Raw genomic sequence first — 20,977 nt, 5'->3', positions numbered from 1 at the left:
CTCTCTACTAAGGATACGTCCAGACTACCCGCCGTATCGGCGGGTAGCGATCAATCCCCGAATGCACTCCCCGTTGAATCCGGAACTCCACCATAGCGAGTGGCAGTAGCGGAGTCAAGGGGGGAGCTGCGGCCGTCGATCCCGAGCCATGAGGACGGGAGGTAAGTCGGAATAAGATGCGTCGACTTCAGCTACAGTATTCTTGTAGCTGAAGTTGCGCATCTTACATTGACCAGTGTAGACCAGGCCTAAAACTCATCACAGATCTCAGCTGGTGCCCAAGTCAACAAGGAAGCAAGAGCATGTGCCTCTCTATAAGAATGAAAGAGTGCCTTTTTCCTTTGACCTCCTAGTGGGAGAGGAGAGAGAAGACAAGACAATGATTTAATAGAGATTGGTTTCCTCTGAAGGACTTGTATCCTCCATAGTTATCAATTTTACTGTTTTGCATACCTACGTGCTCACCCACTTGTACAGCCCTTGGTAAGCTGGGCTGCCTTCCTCGCTTTGTTAATTATGTTACGAAGCTCATTCTCCTTGGCTCATTTATTTGAATCAAACCTAGATTAATTACCCATCTCCTGAACAGCTGGTTGCATGTGCCCCTAGGAGCCTCTTGCTCATTGATCAGGCATTTGCTATGTGTTGAAGGTGTGTTTATTCTAAGGGGGAGCCTTCCAAGATGCAGAAGCCACATGGGAGAGCAATACTTAGTGCAGGTTAGTTTTCTTGTCAGATGACTTTGACCAAGCATGCTCCCCAACCTCCTTTCTTTTGCTCTTTAAAGGTGTGAACCTTTATTGCTTGTACAGTTGCAATAAATGCACATGGTGATTTACAGACAAAAGACAAAGGGTGCAATCCTGGCCCCACTGAAGTAAGTGCCTGTTTTGCCATTGACTTCAATGGGGTGATGATTTGACCCGCTGTCACTACTTCCAAGGGATTTGCAGTCCAAGTTAAGACATACTTGTTAAGAAATGGTAGGAAACTGAGGGAAAAGAAAGGGAGAGGAGCTACCAAACAATAAGATTGTATTCTTGCTTTGGTTAATAACACATATGCCTTGTTTCAAACTCTACTGTTACTTTGAAGGAGCGACTGTAGTTTAGTTTACAGGCCTTGTGGTTTCTTCAGAGCTCTGGTCCCAGGAGCCTGACTGCAGTGGAGGAACCACATCAGAGCACTGATAGCAAGTAGGCAGCTTCCTGGCCCAAAGACAACTGTACTGCGTGTGACACCTGCCCGCTGAGATGATATATCATATCTGTCGGTAGCAGGGGAGGCCAGGGTAGTTTTTTAAAGGACATTTCTCATCATGAGATTGGTAGAAGTTCCCTCTGCATTCTCCCCACCTCCCTCAGGTACACGGCCTAGTGCAGACTGTCATGTTACTGTAAGTATTCTGTCAAGTGGGGAGAAGGTCCCTGAAAACTTTCCTTCCTTAGCTGTTAAGAACTGGAATGATAACCTGCTCGGGGATGTGATTGAACTAATTCCTAATGCTTCTTGTCTCACTTGCGAAGGAGCTTCACAGCTTAGTTCCCACCCAGAGGAAAGCTCTACCCACAGCTTGCAGCATTGGTTCAAAGACTGCACACACATTTTTTGGTTCTAATGGTCTCTGCCACACTCAGGGTTGACCATCTGCCTCGTGTGAGTGATGAGGAGTGAAGTGTACTATTGCAGTGGCTCCCAAACTTTTTAGTAAGGCAACCCACCAACTACTTGCTTTTTTCTCTTTTGCAACCCACCCGCAGTCCTAAATCACAGGCCAGCGTCCTTCTCCACCACGGAGGAGGCAGTGGCTACCCATAGCAGCACACTCTGTCCCAGCACCACAGCCCTCATCCCATCCTGGTGCAGAGAGATCGTCTCGGGATGGTGGTGGGGTAGGGGGAAGGTTGGAGAGTGAGCCTACTCTGCACTCACCCTGCCATGGTGGCACCTGTCCTGGCACTTCACTTGTTGCGACCTGGTGCGCAGAGCCGGAGTGCTGCTCAGGTTTGGTCCTGAGTGGGCACCGGTGCCCCCTGTGCCAGGTCACAACACCACTCACTAAATTTGGCCCAGTTGCCCCTCCATCATGATATGTTAGCTGACTGGGCTGTAGGCTCCCTCCTAACAGACAACAGAGGCAACCAACAGAACTTCAAACATGCTAGACTGCCTCTTGACAGGGATTTTAGCTGCGTTAAGCTAACAGGATTTGAAAACACCCCTTTTGTGCCCATCAGGATGCATCTTTGGTGATGTGAAAGTGACCAGGACTTAATGGTGCCATGTCACGAAAGGCAGAGTTGTTGAGGAAGGGAAGGTCTTGTGGTTAAAATACTGGACTGGGATCAAGATCTATGTGTGTGGCTCTGACAGAGACCTTGTGTGATCTTGGATAGGTTGCCTAATTTCACTATGCCTTGGTTTCCCCCCTGTAAACTGGAGATGATAATTCTAGCTTTCTCCTATTTGTGGTCTTGTCTGTTTGGGTTGTAAACTCTTGTGGGCAGGGACTGTCTCCTACTATATCTTCGTACAGCATCCAGCACCAAGTAGCTATGATCTTTGCTGGGGCTTCTAGGCATTTCTGTATTGTAAATAATGTAGCATAATTGTTCTAGTAACTACATGTGGAATCTTTATATAACTAAAAGGTTAAAGACTTTCCTTCTGTTTTCTAGGTCTACAACTCGAACAAAGACAATCAAAGTGAAGGCAGTAAGTATTTAATTTTTAAAATTTTTTTTTTTTTTAGAGCAAGATCTTGTTGCTTGGGAAAACTAATGCATTGTGAGGAAGAGGTGCTGCAAATAGGAATTGCCCTGCACGCCATCACAGCATGCAGTCATTACTGATGTGGCCATGTCTGTTGCTTATATTTGACTGTAATCATGGAACAGTTTGAATGAGACAAAAGGGACTGGGAGGTGAGATTGTAATTCTTGTCTCATCTGCTCTGGAGCATGATGCTCAGATTTTCCCCATCCATTAAATTGGGATGATGATGATGATCTGCATCAGTTTGTAAAGTACTCTGAGGAATTAAGAGTTAGATATGGAATGATTATTATAAAAAGCAAGTATGATTTTGTTTAATATTATTGATATTTATAAATAATAATAATAAAAAACCGCACCAATCCTTCCTTTTCTCCAACTCAACCAATGTGACAGCCCAATAGACCAGCCTTCTTTTTACCAAAAGACTCAGACTCTTATGGAGCAAGCCAGTGCCAACAGATACTCTGGGAAGACCCTGCCTAATCAGATCTCTGAAAAAGAGCCCAAAAGATGGAGCTTAAAGACTTATCTCCCTTAGCCCAGACAATCAATGCGTCCTGGACTCAGAAGAGTACTCCCATTGCTCCAAGGAGGAGCAGTTCCACCTTGTCCCACCTCTCACCTCCCATGTCTCAAAACGCTTGATTGGACCATTTTCAATAGGTTTGGGCTAGCATAGATATCCTCCAAATTGCAGCTACTCAGAGCTCTTAAACGCACCTACAGTTACTGGGCACACTGAAGCCAACTCTTTATTTTTAAACAAGTAAATATTTCAATTGTAAGCTCTCTGGGACAGGAACCTGTCTTCACACTTGCCTGGAAGCACCTCTCACTGTGATAGTACATAGACACTAAGGGTATGTCTACACTACCCGCCAGATTGGTGGGCAGCGATCGATCCAGCGGGGGTCGATTTATCGCGTCTAGTCTAGACATGATAAATCGATCCCTGAGCGCTGTCCTGTCGACTCCTGTACTCCACTGCCGTGAGAGGCGCAGGAGGTGTCGACAGGGGAGTGGCAGCAGTTGACTCACCGCGGTGAAGACACCACGGTAAGTCAATCTAAGTATGTCGACGCTATCTCCCTCCTCCCCCCCCAGTGTAGACCAGGCCTAAGTGAGGGAATGTTTGTAAATGCTTTTTTTCTTGCAGCTACTCACAGCTCTTGCTCCTCCACTCCCCCGCCTCCCTCTTCCTGACATGGATTAAACCCTGGTTATTGGCTGCATGTGGTTTTTATCATATTTGGTGTGTTTATTATGCTTCCGTGCAAAGCAAAATGACCAACACCCAGCGCTGACATAGTGTTTCATGTTCACAGAGGGCTGTGCGAAGGAGTAATACTTTGTCTTTATACGACACCTTGCCTCAGAGGAGCTCAGAGTGCTCATATTCCCATTTTACGGCTGGGCAAAACAAGGCACAGATCAGTTGTCAGGGAGAAGAGAACAAAAATCAGTCAGAACCTTAACCTGGACCCGTGACCTCCCGTAAATGGTCAGATTGCAAAACGATCGCAATTTTAAAACGCACTGCACCTTGGCAGTGGTAGAGTTCAGGTCACACGTCCTTGGGAAGCTTTCTATGGTCACTTGCATTTTCTAATTCTCCATCATTCCTTTTGTTTAAGGCACACTAAGTTTGCAAAGCCTACACTGGCTCTGCAATGCCTAGCTTAGGTTCTCCATACATAATGCCCCAATAAATCTGGGGGGCCCTCTTGAGGGGCAGTCTGAACCCTCTACATGCATTTGGGCCACTTATCACAGGCAAGTTTATTTACACACAGTCTGTTTCCTTAGCTCCCACTGGTGTCTAAGTCTTTGAACAGATCACTGGCAGCTTTATTAAGGGCGTGAGCTGAGGGAGGGCTGGAGCGTGAAGGGGAAGGGGGATGAGAGTCCTGTTGCCATTTTTAGTCAGCCGTTAGCTAAGATGAAAGCCCCATGAGATCATAGGCCTTTGTTGCTGTGGGATCCCGGCTGGTGTGTGGCTTATAAATAGAATGTTTTCCCCTGCTGAATCTGAGAAGGGTTATACACACTAATGGGGAATTTCAGACTTGCTTCTGGACATCGAGCTCCTTCATCTGATAGGTCTGACATTCAGCTGACTGAGCAGCCTGGGGTAGCATGGCTTCCCTTTCTGTCCTTGCCAGCCACTGGTGCTGACAAATAGAAAATGATTTCAGTCCCACTCTCCCGCTCCTCTCCCCACAATTTCCCCCCCGCTCTCCAAGGCAAGATTTACATCCCTGTCAGTTTTGGTTTTTTATAGAGGTGGTGAATGATACAAGATGGTGCAATGACAGGTAATTCGATACCTAGGTGGGATATGCAGTGCTGCTAACTTTGTCTTACCCTTGCTTCTGAGTGGTACAATTATTGCAGCTTGCATTGTCTGAGCCAATCTCTAAATTCACTGAGTTGGAGCTGCAATATTATTAGTTGAGAGGAGGCATGTTAACAGCTGGTTCCTTAGGTACACAGTGACAAAGCAAGGTTTTACTGATTCCTTCAGGGACTATGTAGGTTACAGCTTGGGGCTCTGTGTCTGACCCTGCTGAAGGGAAGAGAGATTAAAACTTGGTCTGGTAGCACTGTTTGTACTTGAGATGTCTCCCAGAGTGCATTAGTGCAGCAAGAGTGTGAGTAAATATGGTACTCCGAATTTGGTTGGCAGTATGGCTAAGTCCTAGTCAGAACTCCATTCTGGCTCTGGTAGGGACTGGTGGCATTGTAGGGACAGTGTACTTTTACTCTCAAGGGGAAGAGGGTGGCGTAGCTGATTCTTTGTTTCTTCTTGGCTTCTGTTCCTGGCCATGGACTTTCTGTGTAGCTTTGGGAAAGTCACTAGTTACAGCAGTAGTAAGTGCATGTAGGGTATGTCTACACCACCGTTAAACACGTGGCTGGCCTGTGTTAGCTGACTTAGGCTAAGGGGCTGTTTAATTGCAGTGTAGACTTTGCGGAACCAGCTGGAGCCTGGGCTCTGGGACCCTGCAAGGGGAGAGGGTCCCAGAGCTCAGGCTCCAGCCCCAGCCTGAATATCTACACCACAGTTAAACAGCATCTTAGTCTGAGCCCCAAGAGCCAGAGTCAGCTGATGTAGACCACCCCCTGGTTTTCAATAGCAGTGTAGACATACCCTTAGTGATCCTTCTCACCAAGGTATCTGGGTGCTTTTCAAAGTTTAAGTTGAGGCATTCGAGAGGAGATCATACACCCTGTTTCTCTGCTGCCTGCAGCTTCACTAGTCAACTGAGAATCTGGTTACCTACCTTTTGTAACTGTTGTTCTTCGAGATGTGTTGCTCATGTCCATTCCATTCTAGGTGTGCACACACTCATGCACACAGTTGTGCAGTTGGGAAGGCCTGGGCAAAGGTGCGTGTCTTTCAGTATCTTCTCCTTTGCCATGCCACATCTGCAAAATGAGGAGAATGCTCCTTGCCTACTTCACAGATTGCATTTAGTGTTTGTAAAGTGCACCAAGATTGTCAGGTGAAAAGTGTGTACGTAAAAGTAAAATATTGTTAAGTTGGCCTGTGCAATTCTTCTTCGCGTGCTTGCTTATGTTGATTCCATTCTAGGTGTGTGCGTGCCCACGTGCACAGTTGTCGGAAACTGTTGCCTTAGCGGTATCAGTAGGGTTGACTGTGGCGCCCCCTTGAGTGCCACGCTCGTGCATCGGTATATTAGGCGCCGCCGACCCTACACCTTCTCAGTTCCTTCTTACTGCCTGTGACGATCGGAACGCCTTGTCTTGCAGATTGCAAGAGAATTGGTGGTTCTTTACAGCCTTCTTTGTTCCACAAGCCGCCAAAATCTGAACTCTGAGCCCACCTCTGAGGATACTGCTTGTGAGTCACCTAGAATGGAATTGACATGAGCAAGCAATCGAATAAGAAAAATTGGTTACCTACCTTTCGTAACTGTTGTTCTTCAAGATGCGTTGCTTATGTCCGTTCCATTACCCACCCTCCAACCCCTCTGTCGGAGTTGCCAGCAGGAAGGAACTGAGAGCGCACAGGGGCAGCGGCACCTAATATACCGACGCATGAACACAGCACTCAAGGGGGTGCCACAGTTGACCCTACAGATACCGCTTAGGCAAAAGTCTCCAACAACTGTGTGCATGAGTGTGTGCACACCTAGAATGGAATGGACATGAGCAACACATCTCGAAGAACAACAGTTACAAAAGGTAGGTAACCAATTTTTTTTCCATATGGTAACACTAAAGCAGCTGCTCATGTGTTCAAACATACAACTGTGGTCTAGTGCCCTTTAAAAAGTGTGTGTGAATTGAACTGTACCTTTGACCAGCTCTGCTCAAATTGATTCTATAGACAGGGAGGATCAGAGACTGGGCTATTGTCAAGGTTATTTGCCATGTGATCCTAAGTATGGAGCCTCCCTACAAATACGTTACCACTGATTCAGTGATTGATTGCTCCTGTGAAGTCTGTGTCTAAGTCCTGACTCCCAGAGCCAACAAGACTATGTTATTGCCCTACTTGCAGTGGTCTGAGACCAGTACATCCTTGAAGTCTGCTTCTTGGCTGCTTTCTTAGTTTACGGAGCCATCGGATTTTATAAGTGGCCAGAGGGCCAGCATCCATAAAGTAATTTATCCTGCTCTGCTTAGGGAGAAAAGGGAGTGACTTGTGAGAGAGGTGATGGGGGTGGAGGGATGAGTTTCAGTGAACTTCTAACACTAAGTGTATTTTAATGTCTTGGTTAGCAAAAGCCAGAAGACCTGTCCTGTTCTGCTCTGCTTTAGTCTCTGAAAACAAATACTCTAGGCCATTTGGCCTTGGTACATGGAAGAAGATGAATGAATACATCCTCTTCTCCAACTCCACTGGCTCCCCTTTTACTTCAGGATCTGGTTCAAAATCGTTTTATAAACTCTTCAGAGACCTTATGCTCTCTACAAACCACCTCACTCCCTTCACTTTTCCCACACTACCTGATATCTGTCCTTCATCCAGCTTCTGTGAGAATGTGTTCAATGCAAGAGCCTTCTGCTCTGCAGCTCCTCTTCCCTGTCATCTTGGCATCTCATCAATTCTTCAGCTTTTAAATCACAAACGGAAACCTCATTTTTCCTGGTCTCCGTTTCTTGATTTCTCTCCCTCCATTCGTGTTTAATTCTATAAAACTCTTTGAGAGAGTTTTTGTTTTGTTCTGCTATAAAACACAAAGCTGTATAACATAGACTGCAAGGGAGCCTGTTTGATCTTGTGTCTCTGGTGTGGTGTGACATTTGTAAGTCTGGATTCAGCAAAATCAACCTGAGGCTGATTTCCCCCCTTCCCCTATGCTCAGGGAGTTGCTGTGTCAGCACTGAACGATGGAATTAAGGGATTAAATAGAAATAATGTACATGGCGGTAGGGTAGTTCAAGATGTTGCATAAGACAGGATAAGTTGCTTGTATTTAGTTAGCAAAAAAGCTGGAATAATGGTGGTGCTTGTCAAATGTTGATTAAAGTATCTCTATACCAGATTATAGCATGAATACTATCTTGGATTGATACTCTGGTCAGTTGTACATTGAAATACACACACACACACTATTGTAGAAGTAAGTGTGTGTGTGTGTGTGTGTGTGTGTGTGTGTGTGTGTGTGCGTGCGCTCGACTCACATCCATCCACTGAAGTGGAGCATAGGGAAAAACTGAGTCAAGCTGCATCCCCTGAAATTTGGTTCCATGTACTGTACCTCTCAACCTGCCACTGCCCAGCTGCAAGATAAGAAGCTCAAAATGAACGAATAATTAGAGCAGAAGTTCAGTTTCTATTGGTAAATGACAGTTACCTTCATCTTTGCAATTCTGCACTTCTAATGGAAATAAATAACAATCTGAGCGAGAGAATATAGGATGGGGATGAGGAGCACCCTTTATTATAGAGAATTGAGGCATGCTGGCCACCATGTGTATCCAAGGTAGATGGAAAGGATCACACTCTCGGCTGCCATTAGCCTCCAACTCCTATCCACAGCTCACTGTGCTAGCTCAAAATGCAACAGACTGACGACTGGTCTACACTACATGGAGGGTTCGATCTAAGTTATGCAACTTCAGCTACATGAATAACGTAGCTGAAGTTGACATACTTAGATCTACTTACCGCGGTGTCTTCACGGTGGTGTGTCGACGGGAGACACTCTCCCATCAATTCCGCTTGCGCTTCTCGTTGAGGTGGAGTACCGGAATCGATGCTAGAGCAATTGGCGGTCAATTTATCTCGTCTGTACTAGACATGATAAATCAACCCCCGCTGGATCGATCGCTGCCCGTCCATCCTGCCGGTAGTTTAGACAAGCCCTAAGTCACACGCACGCATTCCACCACCACTCCCAAGTCATCAGATGTTAGCAAGCAGAATCTAAATGGGAGAATTGACTGCTGACCTAGGGGAAATCTAGCTAAAGCCTCGTGCTGCAGATCGCAGAGCTGCCTAGGGAGAATGTTGTGGGTGTTAAGGATCACGGCATTAGTAGTTCCAGATGCAGCTATGATCTGTCATCTCTGAGCTAAGTCAGTGAGTAAACAAGAGAGATAAAAAGAAGCTTCTGTGAGGGAGAGTGGAAATCAAGCTTTTTATGGTGCTCATTAAAAGTCAAATGAAAGGATAAATAAGGCTGTCTGGATATTTATTTAATTAGATATTTCTGGAGAGCATAAGGCTACGAAGATTGCAAATAAATCCTTGACCTTTCCTGATCCAGAGCTCAGCAAGGAGTCTAAAGAGCTGACTCAACAGCTGGGGGAGGATTATGCTCTGTCACTTTCATCTGGAAGGATTGCTCCTGCTTCCTCACTCTGTCTTGGCAAACACTGTTGAAAGGTCTTGCGATGATCCCTTTAGCGGTAACTCAGTCAGTACTGAGTGGTGTAGTGGACTTACGATGACTCTCCAGCAGTGGAAATAAATTGCGGGGCGGGGCGGAGCGGGGGAGAGAGAGAATGCCCGATTGTAACCTGCACGTTCTCAGTATCAAACATGGAAGGAACTTAACTAAAGCTGCAGGGGAGCAGGGAAAGGGAGCACCTGGAGGGGACAGGGAGAATCCAGGGTAGGCCATAAAAAACATTCCGAGCTAAATTTTGACCAGTAATTTTGGGAGGCCCCTTCTGAAAATCCGGCCCCTTTTGCAGTGTTCAGCACCTGAAATCCAAGTCACTAGTCGGGTACCTTGGTTTTGCTGGAACTGTTTAACATCAGCAATTTTTTTTTTTTTAAATAAAGACTGTCAAAGTAGTAGTGGGCCTGCTATATCCAGTTTATTCTATATTGAGTACCCAAGGTTTGTGGAGTAGTGTGGCAGAAGAGGTCTGAAGTGGACCTAATAGCTTTGATCTGTTTTGATTCGTTCTATTGAAAACCTAAACTAAAACACAGTACCCCAGAGAGTCTGTTGTGTCTGTTCCTGGGGAATATTGGGCTGTTAAAAGACGCATGAAGCAGTTAGCAAGACCTATAAAACTTCATAGCCATTATGCATGTCCTGTAATGTGAGTATTCTTTAACTTGTGTGTGTGTTGGCTCAGCATTTCAGCATGTTTTCCCAGAAAAATAAATGTAGAGAAGTTGTATTGTCTCTGTTTCTCTTGCCATTCATCATGTAAGTAATGGTATCAGCACAGAACTTTAAAAACAAATGAACAGATGACTCGGGGTGATGGGTAAAATTGACTAGTAAGGGGGTTGCACCTTGCAAGCTACGGACAGCCAACAAACTGTCCCATTGTTGTGAATCAGCTGTGTGTTCGATGTGCTTTTGAATTACGAAATGTCAGGGATGGGGTAAAGGCAAAATATTGCACTGCTCATGTTGTGAAGCCGCCATGATTCCTGGACTCTGAAACTTTTTTATTGGACCCTAGAAATAGTACTGTTTTGTGTCTTTGAAATTTGATGTTTTTTGTGTAGGAGGAAATAAAATCAGCTGTTTTGTAAATAATACTTTTCTCTGCTCTAGCTTCCTGCATCCAAAGACCATAAATTGCTTAAAAATATTAATGAATTCAGTTTCACAACACTTCTGTGAGGCACCGTTGGGAAGTATTCCCATTTCACAGATGGGAAAACTGAGGCGCAGGGAGACTAAATGACTTGTCCAAAATCTGTGTAGAGTTGGGAATAAATCCCATTTCTCTTGACTTCTCATTGCTGTAAACACTAGATCATGCTTCCTATGTAATGGAACTTTTAGATGGTACATAAAGTTCTTCATGCTCTTGAATGCACTTTCAGTGTGCTTTCTGCATATTTCTCAAATCTTTGCAAATAAAAGAAGTAATTTTCCTTGACAAATAGCTGACTGCAGGCAGTGTGCCCCATGTACTGATTGAGAGCTTACTAAGGGATAAATATTCCCTCAGGATCCCGGCAAATAACTTGTTTAAATTAAATTTGAAATACTGCAACAGGAGGAGTTAATTGAGTGTTATATTCCATTAGTATGAAATTTTTAGGTCTTATTCTCAGGCTCAAGAGTTGGATCCCTTCAGGACATCCTAATTTGCACAGAATAAATATTTCATTAATGCTAATAGAAGAAAGGGCTCTGCTTCCACTGTGCAAATCTGCAAAGGAAGGAGGAAAATCTGTTGTATTGTGTGCGGTCCCCAAGGGAAAAAACTTTTTACTTGGGCATTTTACAGTCTGCGACTCAAAAGCGTTTACCTGAATAATATAATGCCCCTAGGATGCAAGGTGGCTCCTCAGGGGAATGGGTTAGTTTTTGTCTAAGGTTGGAATCCTGCATGGGTCAGTCATGACCACAGTTGGCTGTGTTCCCTCCTAGACAGTGAAGGAGAACCAACCAGTCACACTGCAAGATCTCTCCTGCTGATTTATGTCACAGGTTCTCAAACTTTTTTTTTTTTTATAGTGTGGGCCACATCTCAGTAGATTGTCTTGTGGAAACTTCTCTGCCTCTTTGTGATTGCTTGGACCATTCTCCTCCCTAGGTCAACTCACAACGCTTGCTTACCATATTAGGGGAAGTATTACGTAGTGTCTTTAAGGTGATAGGTGTTTTGTCTTCTTTGGGTAACGTCTACTTTTACTCTAAATGTAATCTTTCAGCACCATGTGACTTTTTGGATCACTACCAACTGCACAGCGGGCCATGAGTTTGGAAAACGTTGCTTTAAAGAGTTTCAAACCCTTCATCAATTCATACACATACCCCCTGTTCCCTTCTTCCATTGCTAAAGGACTCCATCCCTCCAGTCTCTCTTCACTGGGTAACACTCACTGCTACGTACCTTCGCCTCCCATTTTACGTCCTCCTTCCATTCTCCCTTCATCCCCATTCCTATTTTTCTCCTCCAACCTCTTCCAGTTGTTTCCTTCCAGTCTCCCCTTGGTCACCTTTCTTCCTTCTCCAGTTGCTTATTTAGCGCATTTTGTGGGGCATCGATCAAAATGCACCAACCTATCATACAATTAAAAAAAACAAAAAACAAAAACAAGCCACACATGAAATTCAGTCCCCTGACATATCTAGGCGGACAGAAGTCTGACACAGGAGGAAACTCTCAAGGTGAAGTCACCCCTCCAGCAACAGCAATCATGTTTCAGCTGGATGGAGGTTAGGAAGGAAATCACTGATGTAGGAGGTGAAGTAGGGGACTTGTGGAATGTTTAGAGACTGGTCGTCTGAAATGATGTGGCTTGTGGCAAACGAGAGAGACTGACAGACCTCCCAGCCAGAAGTCTCATACAGGAGATAGCATCCTGGTCCTGAATGAATGCAGTGAACACGCACAAACTGCATCTCTGCAGGGACCTGGAACTAGAATTAGAGGGGGTGCTGCAGGTCAAGAGTGAAGTGCATTGGCAAAGCTGTGGGTAGGCCCAGGATTGGAACAGCATGGGGATTTGAAATGAGATGTATGAGCAGTGTCATGTACTTCCCTGAGTTGTTCCTGAAGAAAGCTAGTGCGTTAGTCTCTCTCTTTTGTGGACACCAAATTTATCCCCCCAAATTATTTTTTAAAAAGCAATACAGTATCTGTTTCAGTCTCAGAGATGATTCTGCTGGATGAATGGAATGCTTATGGTGAAATCCTCCTCACTGCCAGGTGTTTAATCAATTTTTTTCTTTCCTTTCAGCTGCCCAGTTGGATAATATCGGATTCAGCATTATCAGGAAATGCATAAATGCTGTCGAAACAAGAGGTATAGTAGTTCACCAGATGGTTTTGTTTTTAGGGAAGGTCTTGCATCAGTTTTTAGCATGGTCAGTGCTTACCTTCTCTTTCTGTGCACAGAAATGATCTATTAACCCTCAGAGACCCATGTTTGATATACCTCATTATAGGCTCGCACAGATGCCCTAGCTGGCTATGTACTTTAGCCTGAATAACTGGAGAACGCAGGTGTTAAGCAAATATCAAGAACAGAAAGATAAAGAAATGTTGGGCTAGATTTTAAAAATTAGGAGTGGAATTTAATTTGAAATCTAATTTTGGGTATAATTTAATGTTCATAAACAAATATGAATTTAATTCTCAATTTTATTCTCAATACCCCTGTAAGGTAGAGAAATGTCATCCCCATTTTACAGGGGGGTAGGCACAGGTAAGAGAAAGTGACTTGCCCATGGTCACACAGGAAATCTGTGGCTGATCCGCATTTGAACCCAGGTCTCCCGAGTCCAGCCCATTGCTCTCCATCCTACCTGTGAGAGAATTCAGAACATTGGGTGGTGTTAGGAACTGAGTATTTGCCAAACTGCAGTGCTGCAGAGGCTCCAATCCTAAAGACATAGAGTATGCGGTGGTTACTAAAGAGCTGCAGGCTGGTGAAGTTTTTCAACGCCCTAAATGAAGAAAAATAGTTTGCATTATTGAGATTTTCCTGCTGTCCATGGTACAACCTCTGTTCAGATAACATGCTGGCTGTGATTAAAACCCTGGTTCAAAAAAAAAAAAAAAGAGGGGGTGGGTGGGGTGGCAAACAAAGCCAACACATTTATTTAGACCTGCAGAGATCAAAAATCCCTCAACTCTCATTCCCTTCAGTAAGACTGGAGGGATATTCAGCTCCAGTTAGTCAGGTCCTTTATTATTTGTTTCTGTACTACCATAAGCCTCACTTTGGATCAGAATCACATTGTGCTGCACACTCTGCTGACGTATAGAAAGACACAGTCCCTGACCAGCAGGTCTTAGCATCAGACTCCTCAACCCAGCCACAAACATGTTGCCAATCAAATGATATTTGTTTCTGGTGCTTCCATGCTTTCCTGTTGTCCACTAGTGTGGCGAACAGGCACCACCATCCTCTGATTTCTGAGCTGATCAGGAGACACCACTTTGTAATAAATACATAAAAACCCAGACGTCAAAACCAAATCTCAACCCTTTCTATAACAACCAGGCTGAGAGTGTTGCATGCAGCTGGTGGAAGCTTTAATTACTGCAGCTATTAGCGAAGCCAAGGAAATGAAAGAAATGTTAATAGTTCTTTTAACATTCCCCTAATTAAGTAACCTCTTTATTTTTCCAGGGATCAATGAGCAAGGGCTCTACCGAATTGTTGGAGTAAACTCCAGAGTTCAAAAGCTATTGAGTATCTTAATGGGTAAGTGTCTCAAATCCGCATTAGAGGGAAGCAGCTTATTACTAGCCCTGGTGACGGAGGCTTTTGTCGAGATACCAGAACCTGGGGTGGGAATTCCACTTTGGGAAATGAACTCTCATTAGCATGTTCTGTGAGAGGTCAGGAGAGTGCAGGGATCGGAACACTAGGAATTGTGAAGGGCATTCACTTTAAAGGGGCTTTTATTTCACCTGGTCTGTTGCTTTTGCCTCACTCGTATGCTTTGCAAATCTTGGCAGTCTTCCCAAATGCAGCCTATAACCTTCAGAAAAATAGCTGAACCGTGTGTTATTTTTATTCCTATACCTGCCACATGCTCCCTCTCAAGTTTTGTGTCTATTTCATGTTGCTCATGGTTCTAGTTGCTCTACCTTTAGACCTAATTTTCCTGTCCAGCTATGTTTACTGCTAGCAGCATTATTTTATCCCTGCCCACCCACCCCTTTCTTGTTATTAACTTTCCCCATAGCAGGTAATAAAAGAACCCTGTTGTCAGTCAGATTTCAACACAGCCATTCTAACAGTTGGTCAGAGTGTGAAGGGAATAGTGTAGATTAACTGGATGGGGATAGCAAGTGTGTGTGTTGGGCTTAGCTGCTGTGGGATTGTGGGGGGCAGTGACTGTTTCATAATTTCATCTGGTTTTTCAGTAGACCCCCCTGGAAGAGCTTCTTTATCTGTAGCTGAATGTGCTAAAGGGAAGGGCAAAAGGGGCTTATGTTGTTAGGGCTCTGTGTCTGACCAACAAGGCTCAACCCAGTGTTTGAGAATGTCCACTTGAGACAGAGTCCTAGTCAGGTCTTCAGATGTCCCTCCCACCTTGGAAAGGATTTGCCTGTGTGAAGTTCAAGGCTGCTGTTCCTCTCTGTGTGTATGCTGAACAGCCTGATGATGTGACACCATCTCCTTCCCAGTTTCTACTTTGTGCTAAGCCCCTCTGCACTGCAGTCTGCCTTTTGCTTTCCCAATTCCATTGCTCTCACTGTGAAGAATGGAGAGCTACAAATCCTGAGTGTTTTGAACACTGAAGACAAGCACAACTGAATAGTGAGATACAGTACTTCAGAGGTCAGTGCAGCAGACCCAGCTGGGCCCCAAAATCTCATTTAATGTATCTATTGGGTTTCCGGGAATGCTGAAGGATTCCCCCCCCCCCCCCAGCCTAAGGGGAGGTTCTACAGGATCTCAGAACCCACTAATTTCGGGGGACAACTAATAAAAGAACAGGGACAGGCTCGAGGTGGGGGGCATTGTCTCTCCACTCTGTGCTCCGCCACAAACCTCAGGGGTTGCAAGTCCCTCAATCCCATTCACATCCTATCAGTCAGCAGTCATGGCTGACCCGCATTTACTGCTGCTGTCCCTGCCAGCGTGTGGGAGTGACTCAAGTTAGGGACATTCCTCACTTCACTACCCACTGAAAGTCTGCTGTCTCAGGCTGTCACCTGTGCCACATACCCCTGTTGCTGGTCCTGTTCATGTGGCAGTAGCTATGTACAACGGGAGCCAAAGAGTTTAAGGTTGATATATCGATGCAAAAGTGCAGCAGAACTTAGAACACATACAGCTGCTGCTCACACAAGAGAGCAGTTCAGTGCTTTTTTTCATCTGGAATCTGAAATGAAGCCATGACAGGAGGATGTTTCCACATGGGTTTCCTAAGAGGTAACCTGCTGTAAGCTGAAGCGTGTGGTTTTCAGCCGTGTTTCAATCAGATTTACAATTTCATTTCTTGCTTTAGCTCTAATAACTCCATAGAGAAAAATACCCACCCAGAGCGCCAAGGACTCTAGACATGCATGAAAAGAACACTTAAGAAAAGTTGTAAACAGCCAGTTAATGTGGTAGCATTCCAACCCCATCTCATGGTGTTTAGTGCCTGGTAGGCCCAATATGCATTAGTAAGTGTCTCTAACTAGTAGACGTCTGTCACTGAATATTTAGTTATTTGTTCAGTGACTTACTGTCATATTCATCACTCATTGGAAAATCTGCTCTCTGTGGGACTACTGTGCTTTCTACCCTTTGGACTGCTGCTCTGTTCACCCTATTGTCCTCTCTTGGTTTCTCTTCCCCTTCTCAATCTTTGATCCTCCTCTGTTTTTTCCCCTCTGCATTTTCTCCTTGCAGCAACTCCAGTTTCCAACTCTGTGTACTTCATTCCGACCCCTGTCTCCAGGCTAGCCACTAAAGTGATCAGTGATTAATTTGTTTAATGTTGACACTGAAATTTCATAATTGTGCTTTAAAGTTGACAGTCCAGTGAGGCTAACAGGGGACCGAGGCGATCACACTTGCAAGTCATTGTTCCAGGCTCTCTGCAGACTAAGGCAGACACTACTGCATCAGTCACACTCTGTTCATATTTGGAAGCCTATCTCTGCAGCCATAAGGGCTATTGTTTTAGTGAAAGTTTATCATAGATTATGGAGAATCTGAATATGTCCTATGGGCCATATAACTACATCATCTGGGCTGGATCTATCTCATGGGTCATACGTTTGCCAGCCTGGCTCAAAAAAGTATCAGGTACTGGCCACTAGCAAACATAAACTGCTACTTTGCGTGCACCTACTGCACAATCTGATCAGATATGCCAGGACCTCTGGTTTTCTGTTTTGATTTGGTTTTTAACCAGAATGCATAGTATTAAGAACTATCAAAGCATTTGGAATTATTGTCTCCACACAGTGGGCCAAATCATGGCCTCGGTTCTGCTCTCTCAAATATATCTGTTCCAGTATAAGATTCCCTGGCTGTAACAGATGGCTGGATTTGGTCCGTTGTGGGTTCTTTAGTGCTTAGAGGAATCAAAGGTTTTGGCCACCATCCAAAAGCATCATCTCCTTAGTAGCTGAAGACACTCCGTCTTTGGCCTCATGCCTCACAATGTGGTGATATAGTCAGTATTTGTGTCTTGCCTGCCATGTCTTCATTAGCTGCTGATGTCTGAAGCATAGTAATGAACCCTAAGCTCGCTGGCGGGCTAGATGATTAGGGGTGTCACCCAAGTAGGTGTTGCAATATTGTTGTCTGGCTGGAAAAGGGCATGTCCTGACCTCCTCCTATTAACAACAGAACCCAAGGGGAGTATCTTTGCTGAGTACCAGCCTCCAAGCAGACACAAGCTCTCTGTAAAGGGACTGCCGAACTGAGCTCTGCTTTTTCTCTCCCTCCTCATTCTCCCCCCCCCCCACCTTTTTTAGGACTTAATGCGTTTAAAGTAAAAACAACATCCTGCTCAAATGTTGACTATTCAGATCAAAACCTCATGAGCTAAGGAGCCGGATTTTGCTTACAACTTCAGGTTTCCCTTATATTTAGAAATGAATGTGGTCAGCATTAGTGATTCACATACAGATTAAATGGCAAGTGGATCAGGTTTCAGAGAGCAGTGATTGGTGTAAGTGGCACACTACTGTGGAGGCCTTCGGAGTGACCGTTTTCTACAGAAGGTGCTATGCTGCTCTGTGCTCAGAGCTTGGAGGTATTTGCAGATAGCACTTTGCATTGGCAGCAGCTGCATTAGACTCAAATACAGTACCTGCCACACTCTTGCTGTGGGACTTGTGTACCAAAGGCAAATGATTTGCTCCTCAGTTTCCCTACTGGTGAAATGGTGAATACCTCTCTATCAGGGTTCTTTTGAGGCTTAATTCATCAACATCTGTAAAGTGTTTATATTTCTTTAGCCCCTGCCATTAAATATCTCCAAACTGTTACTTATTTATCAAGCACAGATGTTTTTGAAGTATTGTATTGAGAGATGCACACAAACGCAGTATAGTAATAGAACCAGCATGCAAATCTGTTCTTTAGAGCCACCTTATTAAGACACATGGTGGAGTATAACATATTGAGTGATCCTACTGATCCTTGCCAGTGTAGTCAGTGGTGAGTGAGATTTCCTATAGCCATTGGCCTTTATGATGAAATGTGCTTATGGCTGTTTTTGAAACCATCTTAATGTCACCGAAGTGGTGATTAGAATTAGTACATGAATGTATTTATCATAAAGAAAGTGGCGAGGAATTGCAATAACAGCCGTGGTGACTGGTACTGTTCCCCTCCCCCTTACATCTCCCAGAAATTTACTAAAGACATTCTGCAACACTGGCTGCAGTACTTCTGGGAAAGATGTCATTGGATAGGCTAATCGGCATTTCAGACACCATCTGGAAGAATCAGCCTCTGGGGAGCAGCTGTGCCATTGTATGCAAGCGTCTAGCTGTATTTCCATCTGAGTGCTTGTTTTTTCCAGGGTTTAATCATTCTTAGTCATTTAACTTAACATCAAGCTGAAAGTTTGCGACCCCAGCTAACTTGATTCTCTGTGCCATGGGAGTTGTTTAGTTGAGTGGGCAGGCTCAGGATTGGAGATGATGATGCCTACAGTCCTCAGTCACCAGTGCTATTGTCTACAAAAAAAAACCCCAAAACAAAACCCACATCCTGACTTCTGCTGATCATGGAATTTGTTGTGTTTGGGGCTGCCTTGTTTTTCTTCAGATGACCACCACATGATTCTTTAAATCAAAATATCAGTCTCTGTCCGTTTGTTAAGCTTATTCATAACAGCTCGGAGGCCGTGGAAGCTCCATGTTGTGGGACGTTTATAATTAGGCAGGACAAAACCCTAGTAAATGTGCACGGGAAGGGATCTTGCTCTGGCTGGTACGGTGGTGGGGGTGGACAAGTTGACCTCTTCCATGTCTGTTGTGATGAAGGGTTCACAGAAGAAGAAATGTGCATGCTTCTACTTCCCATTATTGTTCACATTCATCTTTACTGTGTTTGTCTGAACTTACATCTTGCTGAGTCTTCTCTAAGTTGCTGTGTTGGCACTGATTTAAAAAACCTTTAACTTCTGCACATTGTGACCATATCAAGTTATTTTTAACCAATAAAAATTGTCTCCTTTTAAAAAGCAAGTCAGATGGCAAATCACACTGAAACTGATTAGGAAGGATTGTGTTAGTTTGTCTGTGTGACACACACTTGATTTTTGTCATTAATACAGAATCAATGTTTATCTTTTTCACTACCCCTTTTGATGTTTTTTTTCTTTAAAATAAACCCATTGCCATGAAGGAAATCTGAACTCTTATTCAATACAAACTTTTAATTGCTTTCAAAATTGCACAGTTTTTACTTATTGTTTTAAAATTCAGGAACATAATATAAATGAGTGCAGAAAAAGTACCCATTGAGTTGAATCCAAGGAATGATAGAGGGTAATCAGCTGCACCCAGCAGCGTGCTATTTGGCTTTAGTAGTCATTATATGCTTCGGAATTCTATGTTTCCTGCAGGCTGGTAGTCAAGCACTTTTTCAATTGCATCAAAAGGACCCGCTCCAGTTTTCACTGAGATCAATGGAAAGACCCCCATTGTCAGATCAGGCTCACTTTCTATTCTCATGCATATCTGGGTTGTTTGCAGTCAGTGTCCCGAGCTTGTAATCGAGGCCTTGGGTTTTATTTATCACTCTTCAATTAATATAGGAAAATAATATAGTCAAATTCACCTACCAATAGTTAAGAAATTGAGAATTACATTAGACAGTAAATGAACTCAGAAATGGAATGTAAACATGCACAAAAGGAATGGGAAGCATGTACTTATGCCTGCAACTTATTCATGGCTTTCCCCTTCTCAAACAGTGGAGGAGCCAAGATCTTCACTCATTGTGCAGATCCCATACCTGAGCGTTTACCTGGGTTACCACCAGGGGTGCCAATTAATGGACATGTGATGGTGGTTTTTAGTGTCAGTGACAGTTGTCATGATGATCTCTGGAACATGGACAGTTGTCTGCTAGGAACTGGACTGAAAATGCCCACTCACTTCGCATAGGTCACTGAACAGCCACCTGACGGTAACTGATTCGAGCAATCCTTTAGCCCTGTAGCACTGCAGGAAGTAAAAAATGGTTCCTGCCTTTTTCAATGGTTATTTTACTGTAATGGCATTAGGATGTTTCACCAGAGCTTCCACAGAAACTGATAAAATACTGCCTTAAATATTGTCTGACTACAAACAGTGACTTTGAAACAGCCCTCACTTCCTGATCTAGTTGGAGGTTTACTGAGATCAGAGAAGAGGCAGCATGACTCCAGGTTTCTGAAAGCACAACTTCCTCTGCAGTTGTTTCAGATCTTGGGTTTTGGAAGAAAACATCTTGCTGGCCAAAGCCTCATATTCATGCTGTGCAGAACAGCTGCATATGTTTTTGTTTGTTTGTTTGTTTCTTAAAGGGAATTTTAAAAAGAAATACACAAAGGGAGGGGAGGCCCACAGAGGAGATGAGGGGAAGGAGAAGAGTAAGTAGTGTTGAAAAATAAAAACAGAATGAATGAACAGGCTCCTTCACTCCAGATAGGTGCACCATATTGAGCTCAAAACCCATTTTGGCCCCCCTATGCTGTTGTAGTGTCAAGCCATAAAAGCCCCATAGCCAACCAGAGAATTCCCTTGGCAGAGACATTGTGAAGGCAGCAAAATGAATGCGTCTGCCAGGGTCTGCAGATGGTGCGGGGTGGGGATGGTGCTGTGTACTACAGAGGTT

The 20,977-nt window shown here is 44.3% G+C and overlaps 1 protein-coding gene across 2 annotated transcripts in view; it reads left to right on the top strand.

Annotated features, from left to right (window-relative positions):
* The window catches only part of ARHGAP26 (Rho GTPase activating protein 26), a 313,981-nt gene that overhangs the window by 164,492 nt on the left and 128,512 nt on the right, over positions 1–20,977 (top strand). For both annotated transcript variants that reach the window (XM_045028598.1, XM_045028597.1), the window contains exons 12-14: positions 2,679–2,715; positions 12,920–12,985; positions 14,318–14,392. In XM_045028598.1, coding sequence (XP_044884533.1) covers positions 2,679–2,715; positions 12,920–12,985; positions 14,318–14,392 — 178 coding nt within the window. The remainder of the gene's footprint in view (positions 1–2,678; positions 2,716–12,919; positions 12,986–14,317; positions 14,393–20,977) is intronic.

The sequence above is a fragment of the Mauremys mutica genome, chromosome 8, assembly GCF_020497125.1.
Source record: "Mauremys mutica isolate MM-2020 ecotype Southern chromosome 8, ASM2049712v1, whole genome shotgun sequence".
NCBI lineage: Eukaryota > Metazoa > Chordata > Testudines > Geoemydidae > Mauremys > Mauremys mutica.
Note: the sequence above shows the minus strand (reverse complement) of the source record. Positions and strands in the feature narration are given on the sequence as shown.